At 39.4% G+C, this 18,239-nt stretch overlaps 2 protein-coding genes across 5 annotated transcripts; one reads left to right on the top strand and one right to left on the bottom strand.

Moving 5' to 3' along the window:
- Positions 1-370: 370 nt before the first annotated feature.
- LOC134859490 (solute carrier organic anion transporter family member 1C1-like) lies at positions 371-14,376 on the top strand. The gene is made up of 15 exons (XM_063876003.1): positions 371-576; positions 4,248-4,396; positions 8,138-8,279; positions 8,889-9,021; positions 9,244-9,365; positions 9,626-9,772; positions 10,087-10,185; positions 10,552-10,800; positions 11,164-11,328; positions 11,940-12,135; positions 12,376-12,541; positions 12,760-12,944; positions 13,250-13,314; positions 13,640-13,757; positions 14,004-14,376. Exons 2-15 carry the CDS (start codon positions 4,301-4,303, stop codon positions 14,227-14,229), a joined length of 2,109 nt encoding a protein of 702 aa, XP_063732073.1. The 5' UTR covers positions 371-576; positions 4,248-4,300; the 3' UTR covers positions 14,230-14,376.
- Positions 14,377-14,718: 342 nt separating this feature from the next.
- LOC134859499 (B-cell receptor-associated protein 29-like) lies at positions 14,719-17,597 on the bottom strand. Of its 4 annotated transcripts, XR_010165113.1 has the most exons (9): positions 17,225-17,359; positions 16,957-17,063; positions 16,615-16,715; positions 16,364-16,511; positions 16,080-16,215; positions 15,718-15,814; positions 15,404-15,504; positions 15,081-15,307; positions 14,719-15,048 (listed from the first exon to the last, which is right to left on the bottom strand). XR_010165113.1 is itself a non-coding variant. In XM_063876022.1 (8 exons), exons 1-8 carry the CDS (start codon positions 17,595-17,597, stop codon positions 15,275-15,277), a joined length of 807 nt encoding a protein of 268 aa, XP_063732092.1. In that variant the 3' UTR covers positions 14,719-15,274. The 4 variants fall into 4 exon arrangements, 3 of the variants coding, with proteins under 3 accessions (XP_063732092.1, XP_063732101.1, XP_063732083.1); XM_063876022.1 differs by lacking the exon at positions 17,225-17,359 and adding an exon at positions 17,514-17,597 and having other exon boundaries at positions 14,719-15,307; XM_063876031.1 differs by lacking the exon at positions 17,225-17,359 and adding an exon at positions 17,429-17,452 and having other exon boundaries at positions 14,719-15,307.
- Positions 17,598-18,239: the final 642 nt, after the last annotated feature.

The following is an 18,239-nucleotide window of genomic DNA, read 5'->3' as shown; positions in this document are numbered from 1 at the left end:
AGTCAGAGTTAAAGATGTGATGTGCTGTCATTGAGCAATCTGCATACTTTTGCTCATCATATTTTGCATTATGTAAGCCCGATATCTAAGGAGACAGACAGGGAATAATTTATCCATGAATGTTCTCTGAGCAAAGTGATACAGTCCCTATAATGCCACAACATGCTGAAGGTCTAGATCAATTATTCATTGCGGAAATGTGAGTCATAGCTTTGTGTTCAGGGGTGACCGAAACCTTGCAGATGTTTGGAATAACATTTGTTATTAGAGCCAATTGAGAAGGTGGGACACTGTCTGTGAATTGTGCTCGCAGCTCTGTTTAGCACATCACGTGTGCCTCACTGTGAGCACGGTTTTCAGTCTGGCTCACCCGCCCTGTCGCTTCCTCCCAGGGAAACACACTGTTCTCCACTGCAGAGGAGCATGTAGTACAGCATGAGCAGGTGACTTGATCAGACTGTGTGCCGGTGAAGGCTGTTGTGACAAAACAGGATTATTCGGCGTCAATTTGTAGACCGGTTTTAAAAAAGGAAGTTGAAGGCGCCTTGAGGGGAAAGGGTTGACGCTCCGAGTTGGGTAAGTATCATGATGTTCTTTTCAGTGAGTATTCTCTGTCACTGGAAATTACGCAGGTATTGTGTACCTGACAGTTTACGTGTTTGTTTACAAAAGTACAGTTAAGTGGCTGCGATAATTCATGTGATACGTAGACAGGAAATATCCGTGATCAGGTGTGTTTCAAGGTACCTGTTTATTATGCGTATTTTCAGTTGCGCATCAGAACAATGCATGGGGGAACTCCAAAAACAAAAACTTTATTTTAACGCAAAAAAAACTTCAAAATAAAACACGATTGTCTGATGATGTTTGTGTATCGCTAAAACCTAAATGCGATGAAATAATTCAAAAACATCTTGTCCAATTATTTATGACGGTCCGCACCAACAACTTAAACGTCACTGAAGTGACAGAAATTGGCTGCAGACGTCAGAGAATAATCTTGAATAACAGGTTAAATTGCTATCCTTAATTGGAGTGATTTTGTAAGCTTTAATCCAACATTTTATTACATTTTTGGGCAAATGTAACAAGAATGAATCATTCCGGTCGAAAACAACTAAAACCTAAACAATATTTGTTGCAAATAAAGTTCTCCTATGTATTTTTCATAATGGGACAGAATTTTAAGGATATCCTGGAACTTTTGGCATACTGCATTTGACATACTATGTATAGGGATACACAAATTATTTTTTTCTGGCCTTCTAAATAATATGGTAGTTTGGGTATGAAACACACTGTCTATTCTATACACTTTTTCTAAGTTTGAAACTTCTAAATATGTAATATCATTGCATCTGACTGAAGAATAAGGGCCAGCAACTGCTCATCTTAACCGCTACAGTGCAAACAGCCGAGAAACAGACGGGGATTTGCATTATCCAAAATACTTATCTGGTAATTATGCATTGACTAATTAACCTGAGTGCATGTGGGATCACCAATGATGCGAAGTTTACACCCTGTTTTTGGTGTAGGCCTCATCGTTATGCGAAGTTAACGTCATAGTTAATTTGGCAGTAGTCTTAGTATTTATCAGTGGGTTTCACTGAGTTTGGCCCCGAAAGATACAAAGGCCTTTATGCACCTTTGTGATTTTATATGCAGGGCCATTCTTAACTAGCCTGGTAATACCATGCTGTTTGACTTCGATTCTCTCCGGCATACAGTAAATCATTGGAGTTCTCTTAACCAATCACTAACGTTTGGAAATGACGTATGTTATGCGCCGAAGGGCTCTGATCTGACAGCTTCCTACTTCTGCTTTCACAGTAGTAAACAAATTGCTACCTGCGAGCGTGTCAATGTAACCTAAGGATTCAGGGGACAATTCGTAACTCGAAATAATTATTTGGAAACAAAAGAAGAATTCCTTCAAGAGTTGAAACAACCGAGCGGATAGCTAGTAGCGTCTCTTCCTCCGTCGCCATTGTTGAACTACAGACTAGACTACAATTCAAACTCGGCACCAACTACAACGTAATCGCTCCCAACCCCTCCCCCTGTTTGCTGATTGGACCGATAGAATTCTAAATTCCAGTAATTGTACGAGTTCTTGCCCAGTCTCACTCATGCCTTGCAGAGACTACACGACTTTCGAAGTCGTACGATCGCTTGCCAGTTCACACTACACAACTCGCTCGGGAGTCTTGAAGTCGTTGTGGGGTGCACACTACGCGATTGAACGGCGACTGGGGGTCACACACTACACGATCTGTCACCACGAGAAATCCCCGAGGAGTCTGTCTGGTCTCCAAACTACGATATCTCACGAATACACGCGAGAAGTGACACGGGAAATGACGCGGATTTCGAACGTTATTATGTTTTTACCTAGAAACTGTCAATAAGTTACTTTGCTTAAGCTTGTTAGCACATCAGCTAACGTTAACTTCAGTGAACTGTGTAGCCTAGCTACAACTTTACAGTTAAAAATCAGGTTTTAAACAGCTGTATCGACTTGTTGTGTTGTACAACGCTTCTTCTTCTGTTTAGAAAGTTGTGCAGCTCCTCCCCGGGGCTTTTCCTCACCCCGTGTCTTGCGCTCTCATTGGCTGTAGCTCGTCGGCGCACCCATTACCAGGCACAACCCTTTTCACACTACAGAATTGGACTCGCCGACAGGTCCAGTTATTTAGCTTGCTAGATCTGTCGGGGACTCGTCGGGGAGTCTCTCGCTCTTGGGCAGTTCAACGATCAAACGCCGACTGCCGAGCGCCGATTTAGCGCCGATTCGCCCCCGAGCTCCAAAATCCGTCTGGGTAGTGTGAATCGTGTAGTGTGAACTTGGCATTACAGGAGCAAAATGAAATTGGGCGAAGTACGTATAGGATGGTATAGCCAGGCTAATTGTTAACAGCAGCTAAGCTCTAAATGTTTACTGGATAACACATTTTATATTTACATTAGAGCTTCTAGACAGTAAATGGGATATTTGTATCAGTTTACCAACAAACATTTCAAGGTCAGACTCGAAAATGTATTGTGTCATATGAAGAAACAGGGAGTTTAAGATACAATTATAGCTGCTCATGCAAATGGTATGTATTTTCTCCAGTTTGAACACCATAATCATATGATATGCAAAATATTACGTCCTGTGTGGACATGAATAGGTAATAGTGTGATGACTCTTCAGAGAAGGCAGTTTAATTGTGCATACAGTATGTGTCTGGTAGATAGCTACACGCTCAAAACACGCTGATGAAATATTTTGACTGTTGATCTGAAATACTTGGCTCACAGTCTCCGCATGTGGTATGCAGGTCATTATTGTTTACTGTTCTGTGTTTTCTTACCGACTCAAATACCGTGCTTCTGAAAGTCTTGGTTGGATAAGAATGAAAGACTTTGTGTCATAAGCTACGGTACAGCTGCCCTTCTTTCATGCACAGTTCAAAGCCGTGTTGTAGTTTGTTGTACGGTGGAGGGATCCGTAGGGAGTTTTCTTGTCACTGAATAAAAACCCCGGCTTTTAGACAGTGTCACAGCTCTGCTCTCTGATGTATACATACACATCTTTTCACATTCAATGGTGAAAACACACACACACACACTTCTAACATGGTGTTGTCTTCTGCCTGACTTTTCTGATCCCTCTTTCTCTCTCAGCAATCGGCAAGTTCATCAGAACTTCCGAAGGAAACCGTCTCGACAGACACTAAAGCCCCGAAAGCTCATTGCACATTTTTCTGTCGCTCATTACTTTTTTTCTATGCTTCCTCTTAATTTTGACCTTTGCTATATCTTAAAAATTCATAGTATCATTATGGGTGTTTAGGAGGGATTATACTACCAATTAGATGAAAGAATGTAGTTTTCTCTCCGGTATGAAAAATACCATTTACTGTATTTAATGAGCTTTACATTGGCTTGTTAAGGCTTGTTTTTATTTCCCGCTCGGTTCTATGGTATGCCATCTGTTGCATTTGATATGAAAACTGTCACACTGTAAATTATATGTCATGACATATACTTAACCTAAAGAATAAATCAACAGCAAACTTCTAAAACACTAATGCCACGGATGTTTAAGAACATGTAATGCTCGCATCATCTTGTTTTGACTTGCACCAAATTATATTTCCATATATTTCGAAAACTTTAAAACTGTTATTCATGAAAATAATAATTTGGGTTGATGAAAATGCGTTTGACATATTTTTAAATGTAGATTCCTTTAACAGGTGTGACTGAAGACAGCCCTAGTGAACAACCTAGAGTAAAGAAGGAGGCTGTCATGAAGAAAATGGACAACACGGCCGCAGGCAGCTGGACTCCTGACGACAACCCTACTTCCTCCACAGCGAAGAACTCCTGCCACCCAAACCTGAAGGTACTGTAGTTCTAGCTCTCTCCTGGCAGGCCCTTCTGAATTCATAACACAATCTCTCCTGAACTCAGATGCATGTCTTGAATTTGGGTTTTGTCGTACTTCAGTTAGTCAACACTTTAGCCAAATATGAATGACTTCCCTAATGCAAAATTAGCTTTTTGTAAGACAGCACATGACTACTACAATTTAAGAAGGTTTTTATTTAGATATAACTTAGAAATAACTTTATTTCCACAATTATGTATCTAATTTTGTACAAATCGGATATTTAAAGGAAAAAACTCACCTCACAGCTGGGTAATTGGGGCCGGATTATATACCTTGAGAACATGTATGAAGTGTTTCAGCCTCAAAGGGCAGAGAGCAGGCCTGTCATTTGACTAGCCTACAGGGAGGTCACACAAATACCACTTCTATGATCGAGATCACATGTACGTATGTCAGAGGGACACAGTGTGCATTCAGTATATAATGTGTGAATATCTTAGAGCTGTAGATGTCATTTTCAGAGCCTTAAACATACATTAGGTTCCTTTTTCAAATTCACGAATGTCTGAAGACCTACTTGAAGTTTGAGTAGAGGGTGATGCAGGTTACTGGTGAAGCCTAGCTGGTGTCCATGAGAGGTGTTGAGTGCAGCTGCTCTCGGTGCCCTTTGGACTGTGTATTAAGTCGCTGTGAGACATTCCTTGGACACATTTTTTTTCTCCATTAAAAGAGGTCAGAATAAAGGGTCTGTACCTCTTTGTTGGATTAGTAAGAGCACTGGACAATAATTAGAAAGCTGCTTAGTGAAATACTTGGGCAACTACAAGCAACAATAACAAGGAATTTCAGTCATGCTACCTTTCTGTGGGTTTTCCTTCCGTGTGGGGTAATCCTACATAACCCTGATTGACGTGCTTTTGATACTACATGCACTTCTAAAGATGAGTGTTTTGTGCTGCCAATATATGATTGTAAAGCCCGCATCAGGATTGTTCTTTATTCTTTACTTCACATGGACATTTTTTAAAATGGATATAATGACATAGCATGAATTTATTCTTGTTGGCAGATCTTTCATGTATCCATTGCTTGAATCATGAGGCATTCTGAAATGTACTTCTAAGTTTTTCAAAGTCAAAAGTTTAATTAACTTAAAAATAATGTTTTTGTAAGAAGACTGGAGACAAGACTGTTGTTTTTTTTGTAAATGTATAACTATATGATCATTTTTACAGGTTCCTTCTAAAATAAAGCACAAGTGCATCACAGAAATACTAATTTAGAGCAAAATTAAAAAAAGGCAATGAAACAAAGTAATGTAAACATTATTCAGAGCAGATATACAGTAGATACCTGGATCCATACAGACAGTAAATAGCCGTAGCAGACGGTGTCCATAGCCACAAAGAGGCAGCCAATGTGAAAAACAATATTTTAAAAAGTATGTTGTTTAGACGACATCTTTAATGATGTTCACTGTTGTACCATACTATTCTCTGTGTCAAAAAGTTGGGACAGTTCCTTTAGATTTGGCCATCAGGCAAAATGCCGACACCATGATGCTAGTGTAAGCCTTTAAATCCCAAAGTCAACATCATGAATGTGTGCTTTGTGCTTCAGACTTCCTGCAGTAGCATTGTATCCACTGTGGTTTGAATCATAATTAAGCACTTGACTTTAGAGCAAAGCCTGCCCTTACATTGAGAGACTTACTAATCAGCTGCAGACCACCCAGGTAGTTGCCATAGCTACACTGATACCTCATCACTCAGAGACCCCACTGTTTTTTAAAGGGACAGTTCACCCTAACTCAGAAATTCATATTTTTCTTCTTACCTGGTGTGCTATTTATCTACAGCTGCGACAGGAAGTGTGCATTTTCTCATGGACAACAGCTAATGCTCCCTCATTCACAGGTGTAGTTTTGTAGACAAAAAACAGTTCCTTCTTAAATCTGCACAAAAAAAAACCTAAAGATTATTTTTGCATCTCTTTGACCAATATCTTCTCCCCAAAGAGCATTCAGTACTCATCAGCACTACTGGTAAGAGGGATCGTGTATTTTTGAGTATGAGTTAACTTCTTGCTCAGCTGTATTCTGATGGACATGCTTTGGTCAAATGGGTTAACAGTTCACATGAAACTTTGAGTGTTTTGCCAAGATGTTAAATCCAAGCTGTATGCCATATCCACAGTATGACTGCTGCAGAATTTCGGGTCACAGATTAATCCTGGCTCAAGCTGTCAAGTTAATTACTCATGTTGTTCAGGATCTAATTAGCCATATTATAAGTAGGATAACCACAACACTTCACAATCTACTATTTAATTTGTGCTTACACTTAAAGGTCCCTTAAATGTACTCTTTTTCAACAATATATTATAGGCCTCAGATATATATAAAAAAAACATGTTTCCAAATAGTTTGACTTGAAATACCAAACAGATCATGCATTGTAGCATGCCATATACCCCTCTGTTTCAGCCCTGTTTCAAAAGGGCTGATTCTGTGTCTGTAGCTTTAAATGTAAATGAACTAGCAAACTCCACGCCCCTCTGAGAGATGTTTGGATTAAAACAACACAATGATGCTCTAGGATGAGATTCAGGTGATAAGGTGGGCAGATTTGACCTTGGTTGGTTATCGGGTAATGATTGCACAACCCAACAAAAACATTGTGACATCACAAAGTGGCCAAAATCTGATAAGCAAATTTTCAGACAGGTTTTTATATAAAAGGATCAGGACAAAAAGAAAAGAGAGAATATTTTTTCCTGAAACTTTCAGAATAAACACAGAGGAAACACATATTTATGTATAAGAGATATGAAAGAGTGGATTTAGCATAATACCTTTAAAGCCGTCACCTGAAAACATAACATCTGGTTTTGGTGTTTTTTGAAAGGCACCAAACCGGTTTGTGTGTGACTACCTGATCACCATAAATGTTCAATTACTGTGGATGTTTTGAAGTTCATCTGAGAATTGCATTATATTATACATCATTTTGTTGATAACAACTCCATGTCAAAACAATGTGATATGTGAATTCGTAGTGGCCTCTAAATGACATTGGAAGATATTCAGTTAACCAAGGTGGTTTGTTGGGGTGTGCTTCTCTTTGGAGCTCTATTTCCATCCCTGAGAGTAAAGGCTATGGTTTCTTCTCACCTGTTTCCAATTATGCTTCATGTCAGTCGGGCTGTCGGCTCATAGTGCAGTGGATGAATCTGTGTCCTAGTGGGTTTGGCTTCTCTAATCCTCCCTTTGTTAGTGTCCATGGGTGGCTTAGCTTAATACAGTCTCTGGCCCAAGCTTTAACAGCCAGCTTTCCCTTTACTCATTCACATCCTACATACACACATGTATACATAAACACACATGTATACATAAACACACATGTATACACAAACACACACACACACATACACACACACACACACACACACACACACACACACACACTAGAAGATATACATGCACATGGTCACAAGCTAGTGCTTAGTTATACGTTCTATCCCTTCATTGTTTTTTCAAGTCTTTATATTCCCTTTTCAGTCCAGAGTTCGAGTATCTTCCTTTTTTGTTTTCCTTTACACCGTTACGCTGAGATGTTTAGGCTAGGGTTTAAAATAATGTAATAAAACTGGTTGAGATATACTGTATGTTTTCAAATGAAAATGTAGTGATAAGTCATTCAGGGCCACAGTGTTTGACACAGTGTTACGTTTTCTCTTTCTGTATATCTGTAGATGTTCCTTGCATCCTTGTCTTTCGCCTACTTTGCCAAGGCTTTATCTGGCAGCTACATGAAGAGCACAATTACACAACTAGAAAGGCGATTTGACATCCCCAGTTATCTGATCGGAATCATAGACGGGAGCTTTGAAATAGGTGAGTATTCATTGTCATTTTAAATGTGTCTCTTTTTACTGGCTAAATAATTTTGGAGCTTTAAGATGCTGATGCAAACAAACCAAGAATGAGTACTTAGCATGTCTGAGAGCATGATAGCATTCAGGCAACCCCCTTTGAACTTTGAATACACACAATGGTTGTGTACCTAGTTGACTCTTAATGAGCTAAAAACCCTTTGAAGCGTAGAGCATGTAAGCTGGAAATAGAGGGATTCTGTGATGGTTGGTTCAAATGCACAACTGACTGGGGACTAGACATAATACTGCCTGTTTATGCTCCAGATAAATATGAATCTTAATACTGACTTTGATAAAAAACCGACCGTTATCTGATAGGTCAACGTGTGGTATGGTTGTCTAAATATAAATTCCTATCCCTTGTTTTTAAATCTCTTGAAGGCAGCCTTCGAACGGTTTGGCAGCTTAATCAGAACAATGCACCGGGTTCACAGGAGGTTTTATTCCTCAACTTGTATCATTTAGATAACTGATTCTGTGCTTTCTCTCCGAAGAATACTATACTAATTGAAATTCGTTCAGCATTGACTCAACTCTGTCTCCTTTTCTGATCATCTCAACCTTGTAGGGAATTTGTTGGTCATTGCCTTTGTGAGTTATTTTGGTGCCAAACTCCACCGTCCCAAGATCATAGCCATTGGTTGTGTGTTGATGTCCTTTGGGACCTTCTTGATCGCCATGCCTCATTTCATCATTGGCCGGTAAGACAAATGTCAAATCTGTGTGCATGTTGCAGCTCACAAATTTCTCCCATGTATAGTATTTCTTTCATTTAACTCTTTAAGCGCCACAGAGCTAACATATTGACTGTAATGCATTTTTTAAATGATGTTTGTATGTGTGCTTCACCATGTGAGTATCTAACGATACCTGATGCTTTCTCCCTTCCCTTGTTAACAGTCACATTGGTATTTTGTACGCAGCTATAAGATCGAAACATCAGTTAGATGGTCAGTGAATTCAACCAATAACCTCTCTCCATGTCCAGCAAGCTCACCTGAGTCCACCAGGGCAGGTGACAGACCCTCGTTACTGAACTCTAGAGGTAAGATCTGGCTGCTTAGTAAAAAAAAAAAAAACACTCATTTGTTGATTCACCATTTGGGAATATTGTTTTTTTCTACTTTACTCTGACTTTCCTAAAGTTTTGTCAATATGCTGCACCACAACCAGATTTCTCATCATGGTTAATCCTTTTAATTAACAAAAAAATGTAGTAATATAGAAGTATAGTCAGTTTGTGTTCATCTTGAGGGTTTGACTTCTCAATACTTATTCCATTTCATATGTCCTTTTGAACTTTAGGCTGTGAGAGAGAGTCCAGTGTTTCCATGTGGATTTATGTGCTTCTGGGAAACATCCTGCGAGGGATTGGAGAGACTCCGGTACAGCCTTTGGGAATCTCCTATATTGATGATTACGCACAAACGGAGAATGCTGCCCTCTATATTGGTAATGCACCTTACTCATTTACTGTGTTAGCAGCTTCACGTGGTATCAATAATACAGGTCACTTCATTATCGTTGCAGTAGATTTTTTTCACATTAGTGTTATTTAATAAAGGTTTTTATGTTCAGGCAACCAAATTGCTTTTTACATTTGAGGTTTTTTCAGTATCTATTTATGATGTACTAAGCATTCATTGGGATTAAATGACTACGTGTTCAATACATGCTTTTGCTAAAAGAAAACCAACTAGGATGTTATGTTAGTAGCGACAAGATAGGGTTACATTTAAAATACATTTCTTTGTTGTTTATTTTAGGATGTGTCCAAACCATATCAATTATCGGTCCTGTCTTTGGGTATCTGCTGGGGTCCCTGTGTGCCAAGATCTACGTTGACATTGGCTATGTTGACTTAGGTGAGTAATCCAACGGATCACCATGACTGATTCAATAACAATGTTAAGACTTGTAAATTGTTGTTGTGGATTATCATTTGTTCACGCTGCAGAAATGCACTCACACTTCTCTGTTAAGAATTGGATTGAGAAATAGGTTGCTGTACATGACGATGCTAAAGCTGTGCCAGACACAACACACCTGCCAAGTGGAAATGAATTAGAGCAGAGTAAATCCTGTCATACAGTTCATTCTTACTGGGAAACGCATTAAAGCTGTTGTAAAACACAATTAGATCAGAATTCTTTATTAATCCCCAATAGGGAAACTCATTATGACCCAAATCAGCTCATACATGGATTCACAGGATTCCTATCCCTTCACAGAGACACTGACCATTACCCCGGGTGATGCCCGCTGGGTGGGGGCATGGTGGCTGGGCTACCTTATCGCTGGTACCATCACCCTGATGTCTGCAGTTCCTTTCTGGTTCCTGCCTAAATCACTGCCCATGCCCGTGGATAAACACGATAGCAGCTGCATCCCCGAGCAAACCAGGTTTATCAAAGATTCCCCAACCATGGAGCACAAGTTCAGACCTGAGGAGCCGGCTAATCTACACCAGATGACCAAAGGTAGGATGAAAGTCACACCAAGATGTAAATGTTGTCAAATTTGAATGTTAAAGTGGTCACATCGTAATCTGTGTGCAGTCCGTAGGTAAATCTTCAAGGTGGTAAAAAAATGTCCATTAAGTACTATCACTAGGTTCTTCACCCAAGTCCCTCTTTCTACTGTGCAAGCTGATTGTCTTTATTTCTTCGTATGAATTTTCTATTTTTCTCATATCCACAAACAACAACTATTCAAATATACTTATGGTCTGTTATTTTCAACATATTTGTAAACTGTAATGTTAAGAAAAGCATAAAAAGACCTTAGATGTAGATATATCAAAGCCTATTTTTTAGGTGGTTTCATTAACTCCCCCCACACAGAATTTGTGCCCACGTTGAAGAGTCTCCTTGGGAATCCTGTGTACGTCACTTACTTATGCGTGACCATCATTCAGTTCAACTCTCTCATCGGGATGGTCACCTACAAACCCAAATTCATCGAGCAACACTACGGCCAGTCAGCATCAAAAGCCAATTTTCTCATGGGTAAGCAGACTATTTATTCCCAATGTTTGAAAAGATTGTTGTGATGACTTTTTTGTCTGGTCATTTTATCTTTGTAGATGAGCCTGTGTTGCTTCACTTTAACACGAGTATTTAAAGAATTCAAAGAAATGAAAAAATGCTTTATGGTCATCATAGTAGTTTCATAGTAGCCAGCGTTTGATGAATGATTTATGTGCCGACTCCCACATCCCTCAGTCTAAAGTAAACACTGCAGCTCCTTAATGACAGCCATGTTTAATGAAATCGTTGGACATTGGGTAGTTCTGTTCATTGGCATTTATTTTTTTTAAAAGCACTTTCCTTAATAAGGCTGATTAATTAGTCAACCCACATAAAAAAGCATACGTAAAGTTAGAGGAGGAGAAATGCATTTCTTTTTTTCTCTAACATCAAAAGTCATGTTCATGTTTCATGCCATGACTTCAATACACTTTGCATTAAATATGAATGAGACTACTTCGGTCGTATGAATAAGTGCTCTGACTTTGATATCTTTTAGGGAGCAATGCTTCTAACTGGTATTGCTAGTTCCTGTTATATCCTCTTCTTCTTTTCCTCTAAAAATGTATTATATTCTGTGTTTTTTCCAGGCATGATCAACATCCCTGCTGTGGCCCTTGGGATGTTCTCTGGAGGGGTTGTCATGAAGAAGTACAAGCTGGGTATCATGGGAGCAGCTAAATTTGCCTTTGGGACCTCCCTGCTGGGCTTCTTCCTGTCGCTCTTCTTCTTCGCCATGGGCTGTGACAACTCCAAGGTGGCTGGCATCACAGTCTCATATACTGGGTATGTGAAGTCTGCATACACTTCCTTGTGTGTTAGTGGAATAGATAACATCAGAGGAAGGAGTGGGTTTGGATTTTGGGAAATTCTAAAATTATTCAGCACAGCCAACACACATCTCTTTTGTGTTGTGTTGCCTCATTTTCATACTCTGTGCACATTAGGGTTGTAGCTTCATATTTGATGAATTTTTCATATGAGCTGTCCATAATATATGCATTTTCTTCACGTCGTCCCATGCAGAGTCGAAGGCTTGTCTAATCAGGAACAGTCTCTCCTCTCTGAATGTAATTCGGACTGCTTGTGCTCAAGAAGGGATTGGGATCCAGTGTGCGGAGAGAACGGGATCACCTACGTGTCCCCTTGTTTGGCTGGATGTTTCTCGTCCACTGGCTCCGGCAAATATACGGTGGGACATCTACCACTGATTTCATGTCACATTCAGATTTTCCAGGATAATTTATAAACAAATGGAGCTTAATATTTAGGCTTAATTGCAACATTTCATTAATATCTCACCACTATAACTGATCCGTACAAATTAGCAAATGGCATTTCAGCTGTGTTTGCATGACTGTTTGTGTGTGCTGCAGCTCATCTATCATTTAATAAACTTTTCTTCCAAAGGTGTTTGAGAATTGCAGTTGCGTAGCGCTTGCTGACAACCAACAAGTCAACTTGACGGCCACTCTGGGACAGTGTCCACGCAGTGACAGCTGTGACCAAATCTTTCCTTACTTCCTGGCCCTGTCTGTCCTCAGCTCCTTCATCATCTCTCTGGGGGGAACACCAGGCTTCATGCTGCTTGTCAGGTTTGTCTTCAAACCCCTTGTGGAATCATTAGACTCAATCCACATACAGCAATACGTTGGAGCAACACCTCACCTTGTCTTTCTTGGACAGATTACACTTCCAATTGATTGAAACTTAAATACGATACAGTCTATGGTGTCAATTGAGATATTTGACAAATAAAGTCAGAAATCATTTTGAATAGCTTTTTCTTAGCGTTTTGTTACGTCTTCCGGTACAAACAGTGTAGGTCATTGTTTTTCTTTAAGTGGTTTACGTTATACAATTTAATCGCCTTCTAAACCCCTAATTCTTGTCTCTAAAGGTGTATAAACCCTGAGCTGAAATCCCTCGCTCTTGGAATCCACTCGTTGGCCACTCGTACCCTCGGTGAGAACCTTTTTTGTATTCTGAACACTACTGTCTAGTTAGTGCAAATGTCAAACTAACATAAATCTCCTAAGAGCTGGCATTCAGCAGCAGCTGGAACAATGTTTGTGTATGGAAACAAATCATTACTTAAAGGTCATTTTCTGTCACCAAGTGTTTTAGGGACCTGTTTTACATTAAAGAGCTTTATATTAACCCTTATTATAACGAATACAATAAGTTTGTTTTGTCCTTTTATAACACAACTGATGGATATCTCACCTTGAAGCAACCTTTGTATGTGTTCTTTGTTTGAAGTAACAACTTATTTGGAATTTTGAAACAGCTGGAATACCTGCCCCTATATACTTTGGAGCCATAATCGACACAACATGCCTCAAATGGGGGACCAAGATGTGTGGAGGAAGAGGAGCATGCAGAATATATAACACCTCAGCTTACAGGTAAATTGATTTACAGAACTTTATGTAATATCCAATCAAATATCTTGTACACAGATCCATTCCGAACAAGACACAACGTTTATAACCAAGGAAGCTGTCCTAGTAGGCTGCAATGCTTATTTAAGTATTATTAGATCGATGAAATATAAGGAGATATTGTTCCTACCCTTACCACTAGTTATTCAAACACATATGTTTGCCAATTGTTGATTGTCTCCTTACTGTATTGCTTCCTTTTTTCTGCAGGACAGTGTACCTCGGCCTGACTCTGGGCTTACGGACAGTCTCCTTCTTCCTATGTTATCCAGGCTTTGCTTTACTTAAAAGACACATTAAGATGGAGGAGAAAAATGCTCTGACCAATGGCAGTGCCGAGTTGGAGTCTCTAAGAAAAGAGGAGAACAGCTCCATACATTGTGAGCAGTTTGTACCGGCCTTGGACTGCACTGCTGACAGAGAGACTCGATTGTGATGAGGAACACACACTGTGGACTCTTTTCATAGTACACAGAGTATATATTTGTACAGGATTTGTTAGACAATGAGTCATCTTAAGAATGTAATTGTGCTGTATTTTTATGTTGGTCCTCGGTTTTTTGATTAAACTTGATAACATAGATTTTTGGACTCGTGATGTATTATGGTGCTGAATAAGATGGTTAGACACTATCATGTGTCCAGTGACTTTGCTTTTAGCTCAGAGATGCAGCATGAAAAAGGTTTTAGACTTTAACAACTATGGATATTGCTACTCCTAGGCAAAGAAAGTCGACAAATTAAGTCAACAAGAAGATCTGAGCAAGAGCTGCACAGGAACAGCTGCCCTCTGCTGTTGGCACACCGAGGGAAAAACCACTTCCTGTACAGGTGCAACACAAATAATCTCCCCATTTAGATCTTATTTGGTGTTGATGTGTTATTTTTTGTGTGACTTTCTAATTAATCTGAGCCTGACAATTGCTGCGGGTTATATTTGTTTATTTTCTCATTGCTCATGCCTTTGTCATTTACCAACCAAATTATTAACAAATTATAAAATGTCAAAAATAGCAACAACAACTCTATTTAGTTTAAGTACATTTTGTCAAATCACACGTATTTAGATAGATATTCCATTCAAGGATGCTAAGTAATATTAAAATGCACATCATTTGTGTCATTTTCAAGAATTTGAACATCTGTTAGAACAACTTCAGTGCTCTCTTCCGGTAACAAATATCAGAATTCATAGCAATTCATAAACCGGTGCGCAATCTCTCTGCAGTGACATACAGTTTAGTATAAGGTATTTCTTGGATGTTAACTGTTTCAGTCATCACCAACGTTAGCATGGGTCCCTGAGACAACATTTAAACTCATTTGTACACTTCTAATCCTTAGTTACATGCAAAGCAACCACAAAAACATATTTAAACAAACATTCTGCATATACCATAGTTCCAATGTGATGAGAAGTAAAGGTATCCATGTACAGGAAGTGGAGAGACCTGACAACAATAGACCCTGTGTTCCTTTGGTTACTGATCCTTTTTATCTCCACTCTTGACATTCTGTGGATCAAGCAGAGGTTTAAAACATTTCAGTATTGGGAAGATTATTATACAGTTAGCATTTGAAGTAGAGCTGTGTGTGACTTTGTGTTGTACCTGGAGTTGATGGTGTTCACTCAACAGTCTGTCATACTCTTGTGCCAGACCCTTAGACTGCCTCTTCATGGCCTCCACTTCAGCACAAGACTTGCGCACAGCTACACACACAAACAGCACTACATATGTCAAATGCTCGGTATATCTCCAATGCCCCTAGAATGGGCTTCTTTTATAATACAGCAAGATCAGTGATGGTCCATGATCTGAAAATGTGTCATTGCATAATCCTAACTATAAGAACAGTTATTTGGTTTTAAAAAGTGTAACTGCTTCTCATACTACTGTATATAAAAAAGGTTATGATAACTGACCTTCCTCAGAAGCCTTCACTTGATCTGCCAGCTTCTCAGTCTCCAGCTTCAGTAGCTGGTTTTTTGCTGACATGGCTTTTTCTTCATTTAGGAGCGCCTGAGAACAAAAAATATCCTTGAATACCAACGGAGAACAACAGAGCACCTAATGCACATCGCATAAATAGTAAAAAAAATACTATATCAAGTATTGCCTTCACATTTTAAAAGGTGGACTAAAGGTGGAGTCAATAATGCACATTTAGGTTGGACTGAAGGTACCCTGCAACAGATATTACACATTTCTGGAATAGAATAAAGGAAACCAGCTTTAAGACTATTACAAGTGTTTGTTCTGTCATTAGCTTTAGATTAATTCTCACTTGCTTGAGCTTCAGGTTGTCATCCTGATGCTGCTTTGCTGCTTTGACAGCACTGTCCGTCTGTGCCTGAAGACCTGCACTGTTCTCCACGGTGACAGCCACCTGGTTCAGCAAGGTGACAGTCCGGCGCATGATACTATGATTATGGACAGAAAAAAACTCAGGGCAAGACAGGGTTTCTAAAAGAAAAGTGGACAGGTGTGTTGAATAGTGAAGTATTTGTTGTCTTTGACTAAAGTCCCAAGCACATTCTGTTGATAAATGTATAAGATAATGACACTTACAGCCAGAGGAAGAGCGAGAAGCCAGATATGTAGAGGTTCCTCTGCGCTCTGAACAGCTTCATGTGGACATTGTCGAACAAATTTGGGTTAATCTTGACATCGTGCATTGGCTCAGCACCTGAGTACTTGTGCACCTCCCGGACAGCATCTGAGAGTGGGAAGGGGGTTAGAAGCATGAGCAGATGCTGGCTGGTCTGGACTGACAACATGCTGTCAGTGTCATTCACTGTCTCCCACAGCAGGTCACTTACCAAGGAAAAGAACAATAAGAACCATGATCATGGTAAAAAAGCATTTGTTCCAATATGGAGTCAACCAGTTCCATATTCTCCAGCTGAAAACAGAACGCCATCTACAAAATAGGGAAAAAAGTGTGTGACATACACAGTAGATCTTCACAGAAAGGAATGTGCATGCACTCTGCTGGTGGTTTGTGTGAAGGGTCTCTTTCATCTTTACAATCAAACTCTGCAGGGAGGACACCTTTTTCTTTTCTTATTTATTCAGACAATCAGCCTCTTGCACAGAAAGTCAGGCCTGAGTTGCTGAATGAACTTTTGATTATATTTTGGGTTTTGTTTGTTTTGCAGTACCTGCTTGCTGAAATGAAGGGTATACACAAGATGAGGTTCAGTGCTATCTCTGCATAGAGGAAGAAAGCCACAGCCGTCCACTGGAGCGTCATTGTGACTGTGATTTCCTGAGGAGATTAATGACATCCATGTGACTAGACCTAGACTGCAATATGAAACTCTATAACTCTGAGAGATATCATACAATTCTCCATCAAATAATAACAATTGTATTTTTTACATTAAACTACATTTCATTTATCTGAAGCTTTTATCGTAAGTGACTTACAGTAAGTGCTGTCCACCATGAAGAAACAATCTCAAAAGCCTTCCAAAAGCCATACTGTTTGTAGGTGCCACTGCTCAAATAAGCCAAATAGTTCCCCAAACAAGTGCAGTGGAAGTCCATATACACATAAATGTTTCCAGGCTTAAAATATAAAACAGGCAATCTAGGGCAGGCATTCAGTCCATTTGCTATTTATAGGCTTACTTTGAAAAGTGTTTTTGCTCCTTATTTTGTTTAAAAGCAAAGGAGGTCAATCTATTCCAAGCAATAAAGAGAGTTGTTGGCTTACCAGACCAAGTTGTACGATCAGAAGAATAGGAAAGTCAAGACACGCATGCGCTGACACACATTCACAACAGCTGCTGGTGAGCATCTGAGGAGCTGCAGATCTAAATAAATCTCTGCTGGCTATTTGACATGATTTGTCAGCCCCTAAGGGTTTGTAAAAAAATTACAATCCGACCTACCAGCCTGACTGCAAGCTTTATTTTCAGTCTACATAACAAGTGCAAGATTATTCATTTTTTGTACTAGTTTTTATTCTTGGTGTGTGAGCATGTTTGCTGAAAGCTTCTCACATTTCATGTCATGGTACAAAAATAGCCATGTGAAGAAAGGACACTCAGCCATTTTGTTTTAATAATAATTAAGCCTTGGTGTTTATTCATTATCCTAAAGCCTTTAAAATAAGCATACTTAGTATTTTTTATATCTCTATTTCTGACATTTTCTGACAGGCTTTTTTCTACACAGAGAAAACAAAAGAGTGGTCCACAAGGGGGCGATGTCAACTAATGACATAATATTGCTTTTGCACAGGGGACAGGAAGTCCTGTACTCCATGTATTTCAGTGAATTCAATCCAAGTATTCCCTTTGCCAAGGAGATATATAGACAGCCGACAGTGTGGAGAAAGGGTTTAGTTTACACACCAGCTGAATATAAATAGTTGTCACTGAAATAGCAGATAAAGACTCGTTTCAAAAGCTCATTCAATACACAAAGACTTGAAAGG

The sequence above is a fragment of the Eleginops maclovinus genome, chromosome 2 (assembly GCF_036324505.1).
Source record: "Eleginops maclovinus isolate JMC-PN-2008 ecotype Puerto Natales chromosome 2, JC_Emac_rtc_rv5, whole genome shotgun sequence".
Taxonomy (NCBI): domain Eukaryota; kingdom Metazoa; phylum Chordata; class Actinopteri; order Perciformes; family Eleginopidae; genus Eleginops; species Eleginops maclovinus.
This window is presented reverse-complemented; position numbering and strand designations above follow the sequence as displayed.

Coding starts and splice junctions, on each gene's coding strand:
- LOC134859490 (XM_063876003.1), top strand. CDS start 4,301: ATGAAGAAAATGGACAACACGGCCGCAGGCAGCTGGACTCCTGACGAC. Junction 9,022..9,243: donor CCTCATTTCATCATTGGCCG/GTAAGACAAATG, acceptor TTTTGTACGCAG/CTATAAGATCGAAACATCAG. Junction 11,329..11,939: donor AAAAGCCAATTTTCTCATGG/GTAAGCAGACTA, acceptor TGTTTTTTCCAG/GCATGATCAACATCCCTGCT.
- LOC134859499 (XM_063876013.1), bottom strand. CDS start 17,344: ATGGACTTCCACTGCACTTGTTTGGGGAACTATTTGGCTTATTTGAGC. Junction 16,512..16,614: donor TCTTATTGTTCTTTTCCTTG/GTAAGTGACCTG, acceptor TCCCACTCTCAG/ATGCTGTCCGGGAGGTGCAC. Junction 15,308..15,403: donor GTGAACACCATCAACTCCAG/GTACAACACAAA, acceptor CTTGATCCACAG/AATGTCAAGAGTGGAGATAA.